This window comes from Helianthus annuus, chromosome 15, assembly GCF_002127325.2.
Source record: "Helianthus annuus cultivar XRQ/B chromosome 15, HanXRQr2.0-SUNRISE, whole genome shotgun sequence".
Classification (NCBI taxonomy): Eukaryota; Viridiplantae; Streptophyta; class Magnoliopsida; order Asterales; family Asteraceae; genus Helianthus; species Helianthus annuus.
The window spans coordinates 57,380,727-57,400,514 of NC_035447.2; the positions used below are offsets into that span (position 1 = coordinate 57,380,727).

At 36.6% G+C, this 19,788-nt stretch overlaps 2 protein-coding genes across 3 annotated transcripts; one reads left to right on the plus strand and one right to left on the minus strand.

Moving 5' to 3' along the window:
- Positions 1 to 4,052: 4,052 nt before the first annotated feature.
- Positions 4,053 to 9,582, plus strand: LOC110911741 (30-kDa cleavage and polyadenylation specificity factor 30-like). The gene is made up of 7 exons (XM_022156371.2): positions 4,053 to 4,480; positions 6,380 to 6,766; positions 7,109 to 7,271; positions 7,381 to 7,491; positions 7,969 to 8,037; positions 8,117 to 8,203; positions 8,508 to 9,582. The coding sequence occupies exons 1-7, from the start codon at positions 4,074 to 4,076 to the stop codon at positions 9,339 to 9,341; spliced, it is 2,058 nt and encodes a 685-aa protein (XP_022012063.1). The 5' UTR covers positions 4,053 to 4,073; the 3' UTR covers positions 9,342 to 9,582.
- A 1,179-nt stretch (positions 9,583 to 10,761) lies between these two features.
- Positions 10,762 to 18,532, minus strand: LOC110911742 (serine/threonine-protein phosphatase 6 regulatory subunit 3). Of its 2 annotated transcripts, XM_035984602.1 has the most exons (20): positions 18,433 to 18,532; positions 18,160 to 18,299; positions 15,832 to 15,935; positions 15,251 to 15,337; positions 15,038 to 15,113; positions 14,868 to 14,942; positions 14,709 to 14,762; positions 14,535 to 14,594; positions 14,344 to 14,460; positions 14,126 to 14,220; positions 13,817 to 14,019; positions 13,585 to 13,682; positions 13,393 to 13,496; positions 13,133 to 13,298; positions 12,916 to 13,038; positions 12,728 to 12,810; positions 12,391 to 12,532; positions 12,112 to 12,141; positions 11,686 to 11,756; positions 10,762 to 11,605 (listed from the first exon to the last, which is right to left on the minus strand). In XM_035984602.1, the coding sequence occupies exons 2-20, from the start codon at positions 18,196 to 18,198 to the stop codon at positions 11,083 to 11,085; spliced, it is 2,250 nt and encodes a 749-aa protein (XP_035840495.1). In that variant the 5' UTR covers positions 18,199 to 18,299; positions 18,433 to 18,532; the 3' UTR covers positions 10,762 to 11,082. The 2 variants fall into 2 exon arrangements, with proteins under 2 accessions (XP_035840495.1, XP_022012064.1); XM_022156372.2 differs by having other exon boundaries at positions 18,160 to 18,524.
- Between the last annotated feature and the right edge of the window lie 1,256 nt (positions 18,533 to 19,788).

A 19,788-nucleotide genomic window follows, 5' to 3' on the forward strand; every position in this document is an offset into this window, starting at 1 on the left:
TAAGCAGAAAACAAAAGGTAACGCACAAAAAACGAAACCGAGTGCGTGCAAAAACTGCCTCACGCGGGCCCGGGTTTTCGGAGCTGCATTCGTGTCCGCAGGACGAGTTCAACCAAATTCCAGCTCAGAAACTCATTTTTGCACCCCCCCCCCCCGCGCGCGCGCGCGTGGGTAGGACTTGTGGTAAAACATGTCATAAAGCTACAATGGAGTAGTAAAGGCTTTACCTTATAAACAACCACTCACTTTGTTCCCACACCAATGTGGGACAAAGTATTTACAACCTTTTGAGACTTTTATTCACACACCCAAAACTTACAACATATAAGTTCTAAACTTTTGCTACTAACTATTAGCTACATAATCTTAAATGGCATATATAATAGTTTTTTTTTTTAATTTTATATGTGGAATCTTATTTATTTTCAAAGCATAAGATATTTTTTATATTTTTTTCTCTATGTGCGCTTTTCTTAAAAAAGCCCACGCTTTTTTTGCGCCTTGCGCCTAGCCTCCGGGCGAGGCCGATGCGCCTCGCCTGCGCCTTGCGTCTTTGACAACATAGGTACATGCATGTTATTGTTGACGAAAAATATCTTCTAATCATGCTGAAAGGGGTGTTCAGTTCTAACTACTATAACTGCAAAGTACTGGCAACACTGCTATTTCTGTAGTGGCATATGCATGTTGATAGGTGGTTTACATAAGGGCAATGTGCAACAACTATTTTCAGCTTTTATGAAATATAAATTTAAAAGGATACATAAACCGTAAAAATCATGTTTTTTTTTATTTTCTTTTAATCCTGGTTATGGCTATACAAAGACAATAATGAAATACGGACAACCATGTCATTTGGGTTACTACACGTATATTTTTACAGTTTCACTTATCCATATATGCAGTAGGAAAACAATCTATCAAGTATAGCCACACAAAATGGAGACATTTTAAAGTGCACACACCCAAAAACTTCTATTTCGTCCACAATAATATAGACATGCTTTGATTTCTACAGCCCGACATAAAAACCACAACAAGTCCAGGATCTGTTCATATGACACAGACACTAGGCCTACATATAGACTGGTGTCCTCTGTGAACAGGATTTAGCTGTTATTAAAATAATATAAAAATCATTTAGTGCTGCCCTTTAACAAGATTTAGCTAACCAGGTTAGTTTAACTAACCAAAAACATCAAAAATTAATAAAAATATTTATTTATTTAATTTCAATTATTAATTTATTTATTTAAAATATTATTAAAATAATATAAAAATCATTTTAACCCAAACTTTGATATTTTTACCGATTTAACGTATAACTTCCCAATTTTTGTACAGTTTAGGGTAATCTCTTGGCAACGATGTATTTAAGAGCTGAGATTAAAATGGAATTTCACTGTTTTTACGTGCTTAACATAGTTTCAACATGTTATCAATTGTTTTGACAATACATAGCATTCAAACACAAATATGGATAAAATCATGCATTTTCATTATGATTTCAAGTCTCGAGTACAATTTGGGAATAAAACCAAATACCACAAAGGTACAACTTACAAAAATAGAAAGTACAAGCAGACTTGCCAAAAAATGGAAAGATTGAAAATACGAAATGTTACAGGTTATGCGTAAACGCTTTCGCTATACTATATGCTATTAAACTTGTGTACTCACATTTACACTATGTGTATTGACTTTATTTTAACGTATGTGACAGGTTGATTAGGATGCTTGCTATGCTGATCTTTTGCGGAATCAAGATATGCAGTCTAGAAACTACATCAATAGAAATCAAGGTTGTCGGACTTGTTTTGTTCGAGAGAAACTCGTAATTTGTAATAATTATTTGTTGAATATTTGTTGATTGGTATGGGACAATTGACCTTTAAAATATTGGTAACAATTTGTTGTTATGGATCTCTTGAGCAATCTGGTTCGCCTAGTGCCACGCCCTGATGTTTCCGTCATCGGTTGGGGTGTGACAGAATCGCTCTGTTGGCCTAAATACAGTGAGTTATATTCGTTAATTCTTTTTTGCTTTCCATTTTTATGGAAAATTTATATTCGTTAATTCCTATTGGCCCTAAATCGGCTCCAGGAATCGCCCTCTGCATTCGTTAATTAGGTTCTGTTGCTTCTGTTCATTGATTAAAATTTTAAGTGTTTTAGGCTAAATTGATAATATGATATATACATAGTTTGATTGAACAAGAATTAAGTTTATATGCACTACTGATTTGTTTGGTGGTTGAAAGATGTATGACAGTTTATATAAAGAGTTTGGAAACACATTGGGCCTGAAATAGAGTATGATCAAGAGAGTGATATAGAGGATGAAGATGAAGATCTTTCAGAGAAGATGAAGATGATTTTTTAATTAGGATTTTTTTTATTTATATCTTGTTCTTTAATCTTTTTACACATTTAGTCCCTTGATATAAGTTATTTACTCAATAGTCCCAGAAGAGGTAAAATGACAAGAATACCCTCATGTGCAAGGCACGTGATCATATTTAACAAAAAAAAAATCTGACTGGATTAGGGCTAAAGGACATAACATGCAGGATTTTGAAACGTTAGGGACAAAGCTCGTCAACTTTTGGGCCAAAGGACACCGCCTGCAATTTGTTACAAAACAAAATTTGTAATTTACTCTATATTAAAAGATATGAGATACGAATTGTAAAATAAATCTATTTTTTATCGATTCTTTACCTTTAACTTATATAAAAGGATAAATTACACTTTTCGTCCTTTATGTTTGTATCGAATTGCAATGGATGCCCTTTAACTTCAATAATTACAGTCACAGTCCTTTATTTGCAAAACTCATTACATTATACATACTTTAACACTAACAAGGTTAAATTTTTAAGTTAAGTATGGCATGTCCACCTCATGTGAGGGCATATGTGTCCTTTTACCCATGATTATGACAAAATAGTCCTTTTACCCTATCTATTTATCTATTTAAATTTTATATAGTAATAATCTATAAATCCCCCCTCTCTTCTAATCTATCTTCACTCTTCCGGCTCTCTGGATACACATCATCACCATCACCATTAACTGTTATCCTCATCACCATCAACATTCATCACCATTAACCATCATAACCCCAACCATCATCACCATGTACCACTGTCATCATCAGATCGAAACACCACCAGCAGACCGCAATCCCGCCGCCGTCGACCATCATCATCATCGATCTCCACAGTCCCGCTACCATCCTAACCCAATCCTTCATAGATCGACATCAATTGAAGGGCGGTGGTGTTGTAGGCGCTCCGATTTGAAACCCTAGGCTATGGTGGTCGTGGTTAGGATTGGGGGTTATAAGTTTGTTGTCGATGGTGTTGATTTTTGCGGAATCTCCAGATGATGATAAATCCCTGTTCAAATCTGATGTTATATCAACAAAAGTTTTAGCATATCCACATTCTGTATCCTAGAACTTACAGGCTGAATATCCGCATTATATCTAGATGAATCCACAGAGAAAGCATCGATAGTTTTTGAATTCGTATTCTTAGTTTCTGCATCGTCTCTAGTTGAAGAATCCCTGCTAAAATTATAGGATGAACCAGCAGTAATGGTGGTGATTCACAAAGTAAGTTTCAGCTTCATCTCTAGACGAATATCCCTTCTCGAATAAGAGATTATGTGGTGGTGATGCTTAATTGTCATGGCTGGTCTTTGGGGAACTATGATTGCATCAGTTTTGTTTTGTGGATTTGGTGGTGGTGGTGGGGGTTGGTTGGAGAGAGAGAAAGCGGGAAGAAAGAGCTGGCTTATATTTATTTAAATATATTTACAATATACCAGTAAAATTACTAACCTACCCTCATGTCCAAGGCACATGCCTAAGTTAACTAAAAATTTTAATCAGGTTAGAGCTAAAAGACCTAAGGTGTAATGAGTTTTACAGATAAAGGACTATGGCTGTAATTATCGAAGTTAAAGTGCATCCATTGCAATACAATACATATAATACAAGGACGAAAAATGTAATTTACCCTGTATAAAACAAGCAAAAAAAAAAAAGTGTTCGACTGCAAACAAACATGGAAGACGGAGAAGGAGGTCTGAGCTTCGACTTCGAAGGCGGTCTCGACGCCGCACCTACGCAACCCACCGCATCCGTTCCCGTTATTCACCAATCCACCGACAACGGTCCACCGTCTTCCGCCGCACACCTCCCCTACTCCGCCGCCGCCCCTCCGTCCTCCGCCACCGATCCTGCTTCCGCCGCCACCGCCAACGCCAACTTTCCCGGCCGGAGGAGCTACCGTCAAACCGTATGCCGCCACTGGCTCCGCAGCCTGTGTATGAAAGGAGAAGCCTGTGGATTCCTCCATCAGTATGATAAATCACGAATGCCTATTTGTAGGTTTTTTAGGTTGTACGGAGAGTGCCGTGAACAGGATTGTGTTTATAAGCATACTAATGAAGATATCAAGGAGTGCAACATGTAATTTTCTTTATGTTTTTCATGTTAATTTGTGTTTCTTGTTACTAATTGGTGATAATCTTTTATTTGATTTGGATGAACGGTTTTTAGGGTTTATGTGCAGCATAACTATTACATAATTAGTATTGAAGATGTAGGAATTGTGAAATGATATGTGAGATAAGGTATGATTGAAATTATGTATATGTAAGTACTTTAATTAGCCTTTTTAAGTTGAGAGATAGAATAGGAATGGGTGAAATAAGACAAGTAGAAAAAGGGATCTAGGGTTTATAGAATTGTGATAAGTGGTGCAACGGTATAGATATTAGTACTGCAAGCATAGTTGGTTATAAATGGTTTTACTTGATTAGGGAGAATTTGCTAGGCTTGTAGCTCTCGAAGGACATGATTGGGGATAGGAGGTTTTGGAGATGTTGTGTTAGGGTTATGGACTTTGTGATATGGGATATTGGCTATGTAGTTAATATCCCGATATATCAACCGATATATCGGTGATATATCGGTTATCGGTCCCCTGCGAAGATAACGGTACAAAATAGTGGTCAGAATATCGGTACCGATAATATCAGCGATATTGTCCGATATTCGACCGATATAGGACCGATATTTGATAGATAAATCACCGATTTTCCCGATATCAGTACCATTCTTCTTATTTCTACCATTCATTTTTCTTCTTATTGCCGCTATTAGTGTTTTAAGTCTTAATTGTTAGTTGCTACTGTTAAATGTTAGTGTTTTAAGTCTTAGTCAGTTCTTACCTGTTACAATTGTTAGTGTTAAATTGCTATATATATAAATTTAGCATAATATTAAAATTACCGATATCCCACTGCGATAACCGATATCTCAAATATCGGTCCTTGACCGATATCCGATATTTTACCGCATTAACTACTTAGGATATTGGTCAAGGACTGATATTTGAGATATAGGTCATCTCTGTGAGATATCGGTAATTTTAATATCATGCAGAATTTATATATATAGCAATTTAACACTAATAATTCAGTGATATATCGGTTATATCGGTCAAATATCGGTGATATGTCGGTCAAATTACGGTGATATATCGGTTATATCGGTCATCGGTACCAATATTCTTGACCGATATTTTACTAGGGGACCGACATATCAGCAATATTAACTGCATAGTTTGTAGCCGCTATAGTTTTTGTATTTTTGTTTATGTTTTTGGTGATATTCGAGTCAATTTCTGTTTCTGTATTCAATCCGTTACTAATTTTCAATGTCCTTTGATTTGATCTGGAGGGTTCATGAGTAGCATAATATGCTAGTTGATTTTGTTCTAAGTTGCACTCATATAACTGATATGTGTGTGTAATCTAGTATTAGTATTATTGCAAGCATAATTGGTTATTATTGGTTTGATTTGATCAGGCAAAAATTGCTAGACTTGATAGGGGATAGGAGTTTTTTGGGGACGTCGTATTAGGGTCATGGACTTTGTGGGGAGTGTATAGATAGATATGTCTTGTCACTTGTGGCCTTAGCTTTTCCTATACTTTTGTTTGCCTTAGTGCTGTTTGGGTGTATAGACCTTTTTGTTTGCCTTGTCACTTGTGGCCTTAGCTTTTCCTATACTTTTGTTTGCCTTGGTGCTTGTTTTTTTTCTGTCTACTTGCTTCATTATATGTAGCTATTATAGTTTACTTATCAGTTATCACTGTATGTTAGCCGTTAGCGATAGTTTACTACTTCCATCATTGAATCATTAATACTCTTGTTTGGTTGCTTGTGCTGATTCTTATAGTGATTCATGGATCTTGAAGTTGGTATAAACACACCCTTCTTTTTCTAGCAACTGTGTCAGCAATCTGTTTATTAGTACACGAATGTTAGGGAATGTTTTTGATGCTAAATCTTAAAATGCAGGTACAAGTTGGGGTTTTGTCCAAACGGTCCTGACTGTCGATATAGGCATGCAAAGCTCCCGGGACCTCCTCCTTCGGTGGAAGAAGTACTCCAAAAGATTCAGCAATTAACTTCCTACAATTACGGCAATTCTAATAGGTTTTTTCAAAACCGAAACGCCAACAACTCGCAACAATCTGACAAATTTCAATTTCCACAAGGTAACAATGATGCAAATCAAGGTGCTAAACCTAGTACCACAGATTCTGCTTCAATGCAGCCTGCAGCACCTTTGTCGCCACATCAGCAGCAACAGGTTAGCCAGTTAGCTCAGTCCCAAGCGCAGTCAAATGGTCAACAAAATCAAGCAAATAAAACTGCTATACCCTTGCCTCAAGGAACATCAAGGTGCGTTAAGGAGATCTACGACTCATATAGGCTTTGTTAATTACTTCATGTATCTATAATGTGGATGCCATTTGAGGGTTCCACTTCCATCATATTACGTTTGTTATAAATAATTACAGTTTATAATTATCGTTGTTGTAGTCGGATAATGTACCTTTTCATCTACTTTGTCTGTTTCTTTTGTTTTTGTTAATTAAGAACAAGTTACTGCTAAACATGTTGTAAGATTATTGTTCGTTGTTTATGGTAGAAGTCATGATTTTCTGTGTTTATTATTCACAATATATTGCAGTTTTCATTTTGGCTTTTTGTTGCTGATTTTTTTTATATATGGAAAACTAGGTATTTTATTGTAAAAAGTTGCAACCGTGAAAATTTTGAGTTGTCGGTTCAACAAGGAGTGTGGGCCACCCAAAGAAGCAACGAGGCTAAACTAAACGAGGCTTTTGACTCTGTTGAAAATGTTATTTTAATATTTTCTGTGAACAGGACACGCCATTTTCAGGTGGGTTAGAACCATAATTGACATCACAAATACGAGATAATCTTTTTCTAATCACGTTTTATCTTGTTTGGAATTTATCAATCAATATGAGTTTATTAATGTTTCTCAGGGCTGTGCGAAAATGACTTCTAAAACTGGTGGTTCTGTTGGTGGCGGCAACTGGAAATCTGAACACGGTACTGCACATTATGGACGGAATTTCTGTGTTAGATGGCTTAAGGTACATCATTTGCAACCTGTGATTATGATTTTATATAATTCTCCAAAGTCAAATAAATATATAAATGAAAAAAGTGTATTGTACAATATCCCTTAACGTACGATGCGTACGCGATTGTGTATAACATGTGATTTTGTACATTTTGGTTGTCCGACTTTGTGAGTCCGAGTTTATGACCATGCGATTTTGAGATATAACATGCGAACGACCATTTTTTTGTGAGTCCGAGTTTGTGAGCCATGCGAGTTTATAACATATCCGGGTTTGTGAGCCATGCGATTTTGATATATAACATGCGATTATGACATGTCCGAGTTTATAACATGTCCGAGTTTGTGAAGCATGCGATTATGACATGTCCGGGTTTGTGTATAACATGCTGTTTCTAATCGCGTACGCATCGTACGTTAAGGCCAATTGTACAATAACCGGCCTCTATATAAATATATATAAATGTAACTTTTATCTGCTTTGCAGCTATGTGAACTGTCCTTTCATAAAACTCGACACCTGAGGAACCCTTACAATGAGAATTTACCTGTGAAGGTATATCTCTTGCTATGCTTTTTAGTTATTATTTTCTTTTTTTAATTATTATTATAACTAGTTTGCATTATGGTTGTAGATAAGCAGAGATTGTCAGGAACTAGAGCCCTCGATCGGTGAACAATTGGCCTCTCTTTTGTATCTTGAACCCGACAGTGAACTCATGGTACATATGCAATTTTTTATTTATCCTTACGGATTACTAAACAGTTAATCTTCCTTTTAAATTTTAGTATTCCAAAAAGGATGTGTACTTCAAATTTAGGATTCAAAACACTTGATTTATAGGGGTGTTAAATGAGCTGTTTTCGTTGGTTGGGGGGTCAAATTTTATTTTATTTTTAAATCAACAGGTTAAACGGGCTGACCTGGCGGGTTCAACTTGTTTAACTCAACGTGTCCGCGGGATTGATCATTTGACGGTGCAAAAAAAAAAAGATATTAACTTATTTGCGGTGCTATTTTTATAGGCAATATCACTTGCAGCAGAATCAAAACGAGAAGAAGAGAAGGCGAAAGGAGTAAATCTAGAGAATGCAACCGAAAATCCCGATATTGTTCCGTTTGAGGACAACGAAGAGGAGGAGGAAGAAGAGAGTGAGGAAGAGGACGATAGTTACGAACAGGGTTTCGGCATGGCGGCACAAGGCGGCAGAGGGAGAGGCAGAGGGTTATGGCCACCTCATATGCCGCTAGGAAGGGGGCCTCGCCCTATGCCCGGAATGAGAGGTTTCCCCCCTCTCATGAACATGATGGGGCCCGATGGATTTTCTTACGGTGGAGTTGGGCCCGACGGGTTTCCCGTCCCCGATCTTATGAACATGGGCCCGCGTGGATTCGGTCCGTTCGGGCCTAGGTTCCCTGGTGATTTTCAACGCCCGCCGTTTTCTAATATGATGTTTCATGGCCGGCCCGGCCCGCATGGGAATTTTCCAGGGGGTGGATTCGGGATGATGATGGGCCCTGGGCCTGGACGGCCCCCATTCATGGGCCCGGGTGGAAGAGGCGGCCGGCCTGGTTTTCCACAGCAACAGCAGCAGCAGCTACAAACTTCTCAGAATACTAGTCGGACTAAGAGGGATCAAGCGGGAGGTAGCGGTAACGATAGATATAGTGGGGGCGGCGACGGTGTTACTATGGGCGGGATTGATGATGAGACTCAACCTGGTGGTGGAAGTACTTTAAAAAACGGTGAAAGCGAGAGTGAAGATGAGGCACCCAGGAGATCTAGACATGGTGAAACGAAGAAGAGGCGTGGGGGCTCGGAGGGTGATGCCGCTACAGCCTCTGATGACAAGGTTTAATCGACGCCTGTAGCTTTTCGGATCCCGCCTGACCTTTGGAACTTGATATATGACTGTATTGTGGTGTTATTGATGATAGTTGGATATTTTTTTTTTTTTTTTTGTAGTAATAAGTAGACATCTGTTGGTTTTATGTTTTTTTAAAAGATAATGTACATTAGCTTCATTTACACAAAAGCAACAAAAACAAGTGCCTATGCATTCAGCTGCTTTCCCTTAAAATTTAGGGCAGTTTTCATTTCGTAAGGTTTTATATGTTTCGCAATATTTTATGCTATGTACTTTATAACTTATAACTCAAGAGCTAGTGTTGTAAAAAACCAAAAAAAATCAGAGAATTGTTCGTTTGTTTAAATTTAACTAACTAAAAAATTTAAGTCAATCTTTGCTGTTTCTTTTTTATAGCAAAAAAGTTCGTTCATTTTTTCGATCATTAATGATCTATATATTAAACTGGGGAAGGTTCTATGCAGAACACTAAATATTGCGAGAACACGTAGAACAAAATGAATCACTCATTTTTTCAATCCTAGAAACCTAAAAAGTAAATAAAATGCTATAAATATAAGATTTATTGTTTCTCACACTAGAATTTAAAACAAAATATGAAAAATCTTCAGTTTTTAAATAACCTACACAGATGTAGGTTATGTTTAGGCTAAATTACCTACATGTATGTAGACTATGTGTAGGGGGAAATATATGATTTTTTTATGTAGATATAATACACATATGAATGTAAGAAACTTAAATTTTTAAGAAATATGAACCTTAAATCCAAAAATTTAGTGATTTAGATTTGTTCTTTTTGTTCTTGTAATAATTAGTGTTCTGTAATGATCCTTATCCTAATTATATATACATACTATTTATATATTAATAATACATGATCAGATGACGAGAGTATGATTATGTACATTTTTGGATTGGTAAGTGCTTGATACGCATATAGGCGTGCAAATGATATGTGGATGTGAGATAGTTATGAACAAGGGAATATTTTAATAGTGATATGAAATAAAATATATTATTTCTACACTATTTTGATGAGTTCTCAATAAGTAAATATATAAATATAAATACTTAGTCGATTTTGAAACCCTTCTCCTCTTAGCTCATGAATGTTTACGCACAAGAAACTTGTTATTTTAACTAAACAAACATAAAATTTTGTTCGTCCATTAATCAGACAAACTTTCTGAACGTTTCACTTCATTGAACGCTTGTTTCTATTAACATTAACAAAACTCTTCAGTCGAGTCGAATTTTAAGTGACAGATCGAAATAAAATGGACTCGTATGCCATTTTTGTTCTGTCTTTAAAAAGAAACTACAAATAAGCTTGTATGACTTTTACTAAAACTAATCTGGATATTAAATAAATTGATACCACTAATATAGGACTAGTAACAAACGCCAAAATCAACAAGACTTATCATATTTTATAATAACTTATTAATGAAACTTTAGACATTAAGAATCTTAAGTGTGTATAAAACATTTTAACATACAAACATTTGGTAAGAGAATCTTCGAATGCGAACTACCGAAAAACCATTTTCAGGTCACCGGAGTGACCATTTGGTATACCGACGGGATGAAGAAAGAATTACTATCGCTATTCCGACCGTATGCCCCGTCAATAATGTACATCATTAGTCTGAATTACACAAAAAAAAAAAGTCTAGCATTTTCCTTGTCCTACAACCAGAACAATGCTTTCGAGGTTTAAAAAACTCAATTACTCTGGTGGGCTTACTGCAACGTCGGTTTTGCCACCACTGTCGGCCACCGCCTCCAGTTTGTCAGTGGCGGAAGATGGCAGACAAACCTCCACTTTGTTAGGAGGATCAGTAGCAGTATCATCCGACGGACTAACTTCGGGAACCCCGTTGGGGAGGCTATCAGTTGCAGCGTGAGATGTTCCAGCAGACTCGGTGGCTATAACCGATGATGATTCTGGTTCAACCGCTTCTCTCCATTCGATCCATTCAGTTGGCTTGTCACTCTCAGTTGATGTTGACTCGTCAGTTGCCTTCCCGATAGCTGCATCATCTAGGTCTTGTTTTGACTGCGGGACCTCAGATGTTGCGGAATCAACCAAGTCTTTGTCGTTTTCATTGGACATAACCACATCATCACCACCACTGTCAGTAGTAGCGTCGGTGTTGGGCGAGGGTGAAGCTACCGTACTGGTTGATTGCTCAGGAATCACCCTCTCCTCCTCAAAAGCAAACCAGTTCGAGTTTGTGAAAAGCGACCCACTGAAACAGACATTCAAAAGGTTAAAAAAATAGTAATTTTCTGTCATTTAGACCGTCTAGATTCTGGATAAATAGCTTACCTTTCTTGATCATCTCCCAGTCGAAGCGAAGATATCACCACTTCTGCAGATTCATCATCAAAGTAGACATCCTGCAAAAGTGAACACATCTTTTATTTGCTTAAACTTTTTTGTGGGATAATTTCATATATCCCTGTAAAAACTTGGTATAATATCATATATATTTATCCAACAAAAAACCACATCAAATACACCCATTTTAAATTTTCTGTAACATCTGTACCCTCCTCTTATGAGTGCAAGAAGAAAGAGAAGTTTATTATGGTCATATATTAATAGGTAGCAACTTATTTTACTCTATTTCCTCACGCTAAAGACGATGTTATGTAATCAACTGTGCTTCACTTCCATGAATAATAATGGTTAACTAGGATTCCGAACATAATATCATTACACAAATAGAAGTTAGAACTTAATAACACGTACCTCATCATCTCGGTCCAGTGAGCCATGAGCCTGGACACAGCAAAAAAGTAAGATATAAATTAAAAAATATATATATATATATCAGTGACCCACAATCAAATAAATATTGTTTAAAACCTGTATGATAAAAAGATTTTAAGGATATGTATGAGGAATATAAAATAGAATCATGGGTTTTCCTCCAAACACAACTAGTTTCTGGTTTAAAAAAGAAAAAATAAATAATGATAAAAAAATAAGTAAAAACGAATGCAAGAACTTGACTAGTTTGTGGTATACCTCATCGTTATCATCATTTTCATAGATACCATATCGAAACGCCTGGCTTAAATTATTGGCTAAAGCTGCAACGTCATAGTCTCTATCTTGGTAATCATCATCATCACTATCTCTACCACGATCATGAAGTGTAGTAGGTCTCCTGTTGATTTCATTGGAACAATTAAAATATTTCCATAAATTGCAAGTTTGTAACATAAACTTGATAGATAGTCAGATACTGAAACAGTCAGAACCATTATACTGCCCTGACAAAGACTTAAAATAATGCTAATTCAATATTTAACTTGATCAAATAAAAAAACAGTAGACCAAAAACCGATAGTAAAATACCCACCCGCACGCCCACTGGTAGACATTTTCAAGTGTGTTACGTTTAGCAAGTACATCTGTATGCCACTCTACCCATTCACTATCACCCTGTCAAAAAGCAATCATTTTAAGTATAAAACAACCATGCGGTGACGAAATGTTAGAAAATATTCAAAATACAAAATGACAGAATATGAAAAAACATGAGAAAACCTGCAAATATGACTGTATGTAGCTATTATTAGCCCCTTGTTCAATAAGTTTGTTTGCTATACGTGTCATGTGTCCAATATTTCCTATCCTAGGTGGCGTTCTTCCTTCTGCAGGCAGTGTTGGCTGAAACATTCAGGAAACTCAGTTAACTATGGAATAAGATATTTCCTTCAAACATCATGAATATCCGTTACAATTTGGGAAAGTAGCACATTACATTCTTTGGATCGGAGTTCAATGCACAATTCTTCTCAGCATCAAGAATTTTCCTGACAAGATGACAAGCTTCAAGAATATGCTGAATGAGTGAAGTGTTCTTGCTCTCGAGGCAAGAATCTATTATATGTTCAATGTGGTGATGAACGAAGTTATTGTATGGATACCTAATTGCATCAAAATAAATTTTGATTAGTACAGATGGATACTGAATATTTCACGAGATAATACAACTCAACAGAGACTGGTAAAATTACTTACTCAAAAAATAATTCTAGAATACGTTTTAGGGCACCAAGGCGGATCAACTCCTTCTCAGCAGCTTCACTACTGACAGTCATCAGGACTGAGATGAATTCAATAATCTGAAAGTTTACATTGTTAAATACCAGTAAGTTATTACAAATGCTTTACTGCATTTACAACGACTAAAGCTAAAGTACAAAGATAAACCTTTAGGCGATTTTTCCCAAGAGGTGGCTTCAACTGTCCATATGTCGTAAATAATACATTTTCTTCTGCTGAAACATCCAAGAGCTTTAACAAACTTCCTGTACATTTTAATACCAGAATTCTCAATATGTAAGTTCAAGCCTCGTAAGAAACTAGCTTATAACTGACCACATGACAAAACGATGCGCACATAATGAAAAAATTTACAAAAGCTGACTCAGCATGACAATACCTAGGCTCTCCAACATGCCTTCCACGGTCTCAGGTTTTGCTGTTACTACAGATCCATGTGTCGATTGACGATTGTAAATGTAGAACGTCCCTGAGGTTTGCCTCTTAGGATCCAACAAAGATATGCATACAGACAATGAATTAACTAAAACTGATTTTGGCCGTGACTCCTCCAAAGCATGGCGAAATAATCTTGATATGAAACTGTAAAAAATAAATATGAAAATATTAAATGTTCATTCGTTCATTAAATTATATAAAGAGAGTAGCTTTTACACAGTAAACTGTTTTTCGAAAGTTAGATGCTAACCTCGGGCTGGATATTTTAGCAGTTAGTCCTGGTGGAGCATATCTGGTTATAGCACAAAGTGCCTCTGCCGCATTGGCATGCACTTCAGGACAATCCTTCAACAGTTGAGTTGTAAATTTTAGTTATTAGCTCATAAATCCAAACTGCCTAGAGAATACAATAAAGCAGATAACGGAGTTGCTGTTAACACCTATTCATTACATAGAAATTAATATTACCGTGGAACTGAACTTATCAACAATCATCTCCAGCACATCTGTATCTTCTAACCACTGCATTGATTCTAAATAGCTTGTGTAAAGGTGTTCATCAGCACCGATCAGGCGAATAAGAACCTGTACAAGAATAAGAATTAGACGGAATGCAGACATATTGGTTAGAATTTAGAAATAGTAATGTTAAATTATACCTCCATGATGGATGTAATTCCGATCAAGTCAACAAGCTTTTGGATAATATCCTTATGAGCCTGCCCACCAAACCATAAACTTACACACTTGAGCAAGCAAACTGAAAATATTATACAGAAAAAAGAAGTATACAATTATGTAGAGTTTGAAATACAAATTAACTTGTAACTTACCTGAATATAGTTCATTAAAGGAACTGTCTTTCGCACCAGCAGGCATACAACAACCTATAGATTAAAAAACAACATCAGCTATCCGAACAAGCAAAATTAAAATAACGTGTATATAATGTACCATAAGAGAAGTCAAAATTGACAACTGGATGAACTTACTTTACTGAAATAGCCAGCAAGTAGTGTACTGTGAGGGTGCTCTGGGTCAAGGAAGGAGAACAGCAGGTTCATCAACTACAACAAGAGATATGAACGGCTTATTTCACACTTTTAATTTTCAACACGTTAACTTCAAAGAAACGAAAGACGGAAAGACCAATTGTCTATACCTCATCATCCTCCACCAAGGCTTTGAGAATGATATCGACTTCACAAGTAAAGATCTCACAAGCGATAAAAGGAAACCTAGAACATAATAGTACGTTTTATCTGACTGTTAATTCTTATAAGCACAGAAATACAAGAACAAAGGGACATCAGAGTCTACTAAAATTAAAGCATGTAAAGAAACTTATTTTACTTGATGGTCCACAAAAACCTACTTAAATGTTCGCCCCTTTTCAGCATCTTCAGGAGGTTCTTCAACTATGTACCGAACAAGTTGTTCAACTTGAGTCCTTTCCCTCAAACTGCAATTGACAGTTAAAGTACATTTCATGTTTAGAAAATTGAACTGGCAAACTGCATATATCTGTCTCGTATTATCTGTTTATATCCAATAATCCATTAGAGAGTTAAAACAAACCTCCTTTTACTACTACGTGCTTAATTATGACCGGCAGCACATATACAATAATTTGGATTCACATATTACATTACATATGCAATCATTTCATTATCAGCACCAAGAACTAATATGCATATATGAAACTCAATCCATATATGATATAACTAAATGATGACTCAAATATCGCTCACAATTTGCGAAAGCAGCAGGCTGCCAGGCTGTCAACCATGTAATAAATATAGTGAATGATAGCTTAAACAAATCATGATTCATGAAGTAAAATTAACGTTACATCTGAGCGTAAGAACCATTATATAAGTGTCATGACACCACAAGTAAGAACTAGACACTAGAAGTCTATAAGATACCATGGAGTCAAGGAGTTGTGAGACTTACAAATTGATAAGTCGGTTATTAAGAGCTTTGCATTCTTGTATTATTTCATCTTCATCTAGAAGCTCTTCTAGGGTATAATTTTCCTTGTCCAAAATTGTCTCCACCTGAGATGATAAAAGTGTGATCTCATAAGACTATTCAAAGACAAAGTCAAAGTCAACAGCATCGAAACACAAGAAAAATAATATGGAAGTGACATCCTAGTTTACCTATTCCTACAGAATAATTAAGAAAGTAAGAAACCCATCTTCAAAGATCAATATCATCAAGAGAAATAAATTTACGAGAGATATGAACCAGCACCATTTATCACTAATCGCAAAGCCAAAAGCCTAACGTTATATGAAAGATATAATCCCCCCCCCCCAAGTGACTAGGCATGTACTTTCTTAGAAGATTAAGTATGAGAATTATATGAAAGATAGTAAAACAAACAAAAAGAGCTAATCTAGTATTAAAGATTTAAAGGACACATAAAGCTTTCTCGTTGTCTATGACTATGAGATGAGCGGGATCGTGTTTCGCAGAAGATAGAAAAGAAACAAATGAACTAATCTGGTGTAGAATTGACGATGAACTTTGCTACCTAGGAAATGTAAAGAGTAAGATGAACAAATAAGCTTATGACGCTACTGATTTATGACATAACACATGCCTATGTTGTCAAAAGCGCAAAAAGCGCTCGGGCGCAGCGAGGCGCACCTATGCGCCTGGTGGTAGCCTAGGCGCAAAAATGGGTTTTTTTTTGAAAAAACGGTGCTGGGGCGCAAAAAAGGCGCGCGACTAGGCGCAAAAACGGTGCTGAGGCGCAGTGCATAAGCAGAAAACAAAAGGTAACGCACAAAAAACGAAACCGAGTGCGTGCAAAAACTGCCTCACGCGGGCCCGGGTTTTCGGAGCTGCATTCGTGTCCGCAGGACGAGTTCAACCAAATTCCAGCTCAGAAACTCATTTTTGCACCCCCCCCCCCCCGCGCGCGCGCGCGTGGGTAGGACTTGTGGTAAAACATGTCATAAAGCTACAATGGAGTAGTAAAGGCTTTACCTTATAAACAACCACTCACTTTGTTCCCACACCAATGTGGGACAAAGTATTTACAACCTTTTGAGACTTTTATTCACACACCCAAAACTTACAACATATAAGTTCTAAACTTTTGCTACTAACTATTAGCTACATAATCTTAAATGGCATATATAATAGTTTTTTTTTTTAATTTTATATGTGGAATCTTATTTATTTTCAAAGCATAAGATATTTTTTATATTTTTTTCTCTATGTGCGCTTTTCTTAAAAAAGCCCACGCTTTTTTTGCGCCTTGCGCCTAGCCTCCGGGCGAGGCCGATGCGCCTCGCCTGCGCCTTGCGTCTTTGACAACATAGGTACATGCATGTTATTGTTGACGAAAAATATCTTCTAATCATGCTGAAAGGGGTGTTCAGTTCTAACTACTATAACTGCAAAGTACTGGCAACACTGCTATTTCTGTAGTGGCATATGCATGTTGATAGGTGGTTTACATAAGGGCAATGTGCAACAACTATTTTCAGCTTTTATGAAATATAAATTTAAAAGGATACATAAACCGTAAAAATCATGTTTTTTTTTATTTTCTTTTAATCCTGGTTATGGCTATACAAAGACAATAATGAAATACGGACAACCATGTCATTTGGGTTACTACACGTATATTTTTACAGTTTCACTTATCCATATATGCAGTAGGAAAACAATCTATCAAGTATAGCCACACAAAATGGAGACATTTTAAAGTGCACACACCCAAAAACTTCTATTTCGTCCACAATAATATAGACATGCTTTGATTTCTACAGCCCGACATAAAAACCACAACAAGTCCAGGATCTGTTCATATGACACAGACACTAGGCCTACATATAGACTGGTGTCCTCTGTGAACAGTTACACCATCAGCCACTTAACATCGCCTATATCACACCGCTCACCATCTACACAAACCGACGCAATTCCATTCCACACATGCAATCAGTAAAACCGAAACCCCCAAACCCCCAATCACACTAGATTCAACACACAAACATAAACTCAGCTTCTCAATACAAGCCTCTAGAAACAGACAAAACCTCCAGTCCTCCACAACACTCCTTTCCTTGAACCACCATCAAATTCCACACAATATCCTTTCATTTCCTCATCAACCAACCAACAACCACACCTATCAACTAACATACTAGCAATTAACCTAAAAACTAACTAACCGAACACAAGATCTAACAATATCTCAAATCATCTAACAAAATCTCAAAAACAAACAATTTATAAAGAAATTAAAAGTGTAGGATGTACCGGAGACGTAGTGGACAATCCGGTCATACGCCAAAACATCCTGTAACCGAACACGAACCGTTGAAATTCAGATCTGCAGCGGTTGAATCGTAGGTTATGCAGATCACGGATTGAAGGTCCAAAATCGGCAATTGGAAACCCTAGAAAAGGAAAATTTGGAGAAAATTGAAATGAAATGATGCTATTATATAGGTTGAATTGGTTGTTTGTAGAAGTGGAATTAGTTGATCGATTAGGGATTGTGAGAGATGATGAATGGAAGAAAGAGGAAACCTGGAATCAAGGGAAGGAGGGAGGGTATGGTTATGGTGTATCTATTCTTTGTTGCAACTATCTCCACATATGTTCATCGATCCATTTTTGAATTCCAAAGTTAAATCTAGACTACAAATTATTTTATTATAAGAAAAAAAATATGGTTTTTTTTTAACTAGACTACAAATTATTTTATAACAAAAATACAGTTTATTTAAAATAGGGTAAATTACGTTTGAGTCCCTATATTTTAGTGATTTTAACCACTTGAGTTTAAAATCAAAATATTTAACACTCTGAGTCCCTATAGTCACTTTCTTAACCATTTGAGTCTAATTTTCTAACTCTGTTTAAATTTTCTTTTATTTTTTCATTAAAATACTAAAATACCCCTGTATTATATTATTATTATTATTATTATTATTATTATTATTATTATTATTATTATTATTAAAAGTAAATAAATACACCTACACACACAAACCACTTTCTCTATATATATTTTCTCTCATTACCCTCCTTCATCTTCACCACTGATGCACCACCTCGCCACAACCGCAAATCACTTTCATTAAATTGATTTAAGATCTAACATGTGCATCTGAACCCTAACCCCCAAAATTGATTTCAGATCAAAACACCACCCCCACGATCTCCAACAGATTGTGATTTGTTGCTTGTGTTTTCAACAACAACTCTATGATTAGGGTTTGAATGGTTGAACTTTTTGTGTTATTTGGAGGTGGTGGTGAGACAGTGGTGGTAGCAGTGGGGCGGCAGCGGTGGTGGTGGAGGAGTGGCGGTGGTGGTGGAGGTGAGACGGCGGTGGCGGCACCAAAACCCTACTACAATGGATCAACCTACCACTACAAGTAACAAACCCTCGAAAACATTTCATAATCATCATCATCAATGGCGTCTCAATACGGCTCAATCTGTAAACCAGCTTCAACAATCTTCAAATCCATAAGAACCACATCTCTAAAACCCACTTCAATTCCATCTTTCACTCCTCATTCATCCCCACCGACATCATCTATAACAAGGTAAAACCCTATACAAACCCCCCCCCCCCCCCATCAAATTCACCCAATTTATAACTCCATTTTTAGGGCTTTTCATGTTTTACACATCTTGAAACAGTGGGTCAGTTGAAATTCATAAGTTGAAGAAAAAAAAACTATTTTTTGTTGTTGGGCATTTCATCGAACAGGTGGTTGTTGGGGTTTTAAGAGGATTGTGGTGTTAGTGGTTGTTCAGAGGTGGCGGCAGTTGGATGCTGGTGTTGGAGTTTCAGTTGAAACTTTGGCCTTTTTATAATGGCCCTCCCCGTACAGCATATGTGAATAATATGTATCGAAATTATCTTGGTTT

Excerpts from the sequence above, each read along its gene's own strand:
- LOC110911742 (XM_035984602.1), bottom strand. The coding sequence starts at position 18,198 with ATGTTTTGGCGTATGACCGGATTGTCCACTACGTCTCCG. Across the intron at positions 14,943-15,037 it reads CCTTGGTGGAGGATGATGAG|TTGATGAACCTGCTGTTCTC; the intron begins GTATAGACAATT and ends CTCTTGTTGTAG. Across the intron at positions 14,020-14,125 it reads GCTAAAATATCCAGCCCGAG|TTTCATATCAAGATTATTTC; the intron begins GTTAGCATCTAA and ends TATTTTTTACAG.
- LOC110911741 (XM_022156371.2), top strand. The coding sequence starts at position 4,074 with ATGGAAGACGGAGAAGGAGGTCTGAGCTTCGACTTCGAAGGCGGTCTC. Across the intron at positions 6,767-7,108 it reads TTGCCTCAAGGAACATCAAG|GTATTTTATTGTAAAAAGTT; the intron begins GTGCGTTAAGGA and ends ATGGAAAACTAG. Across the intron at positions 7,492-7,968 it reads TCTGTGTTAGATGGCTTAAG|CTATGTGAACTGTCCTTTCA; the intron begins GTACATCATTTG and ends TCTGCTTTGCAG.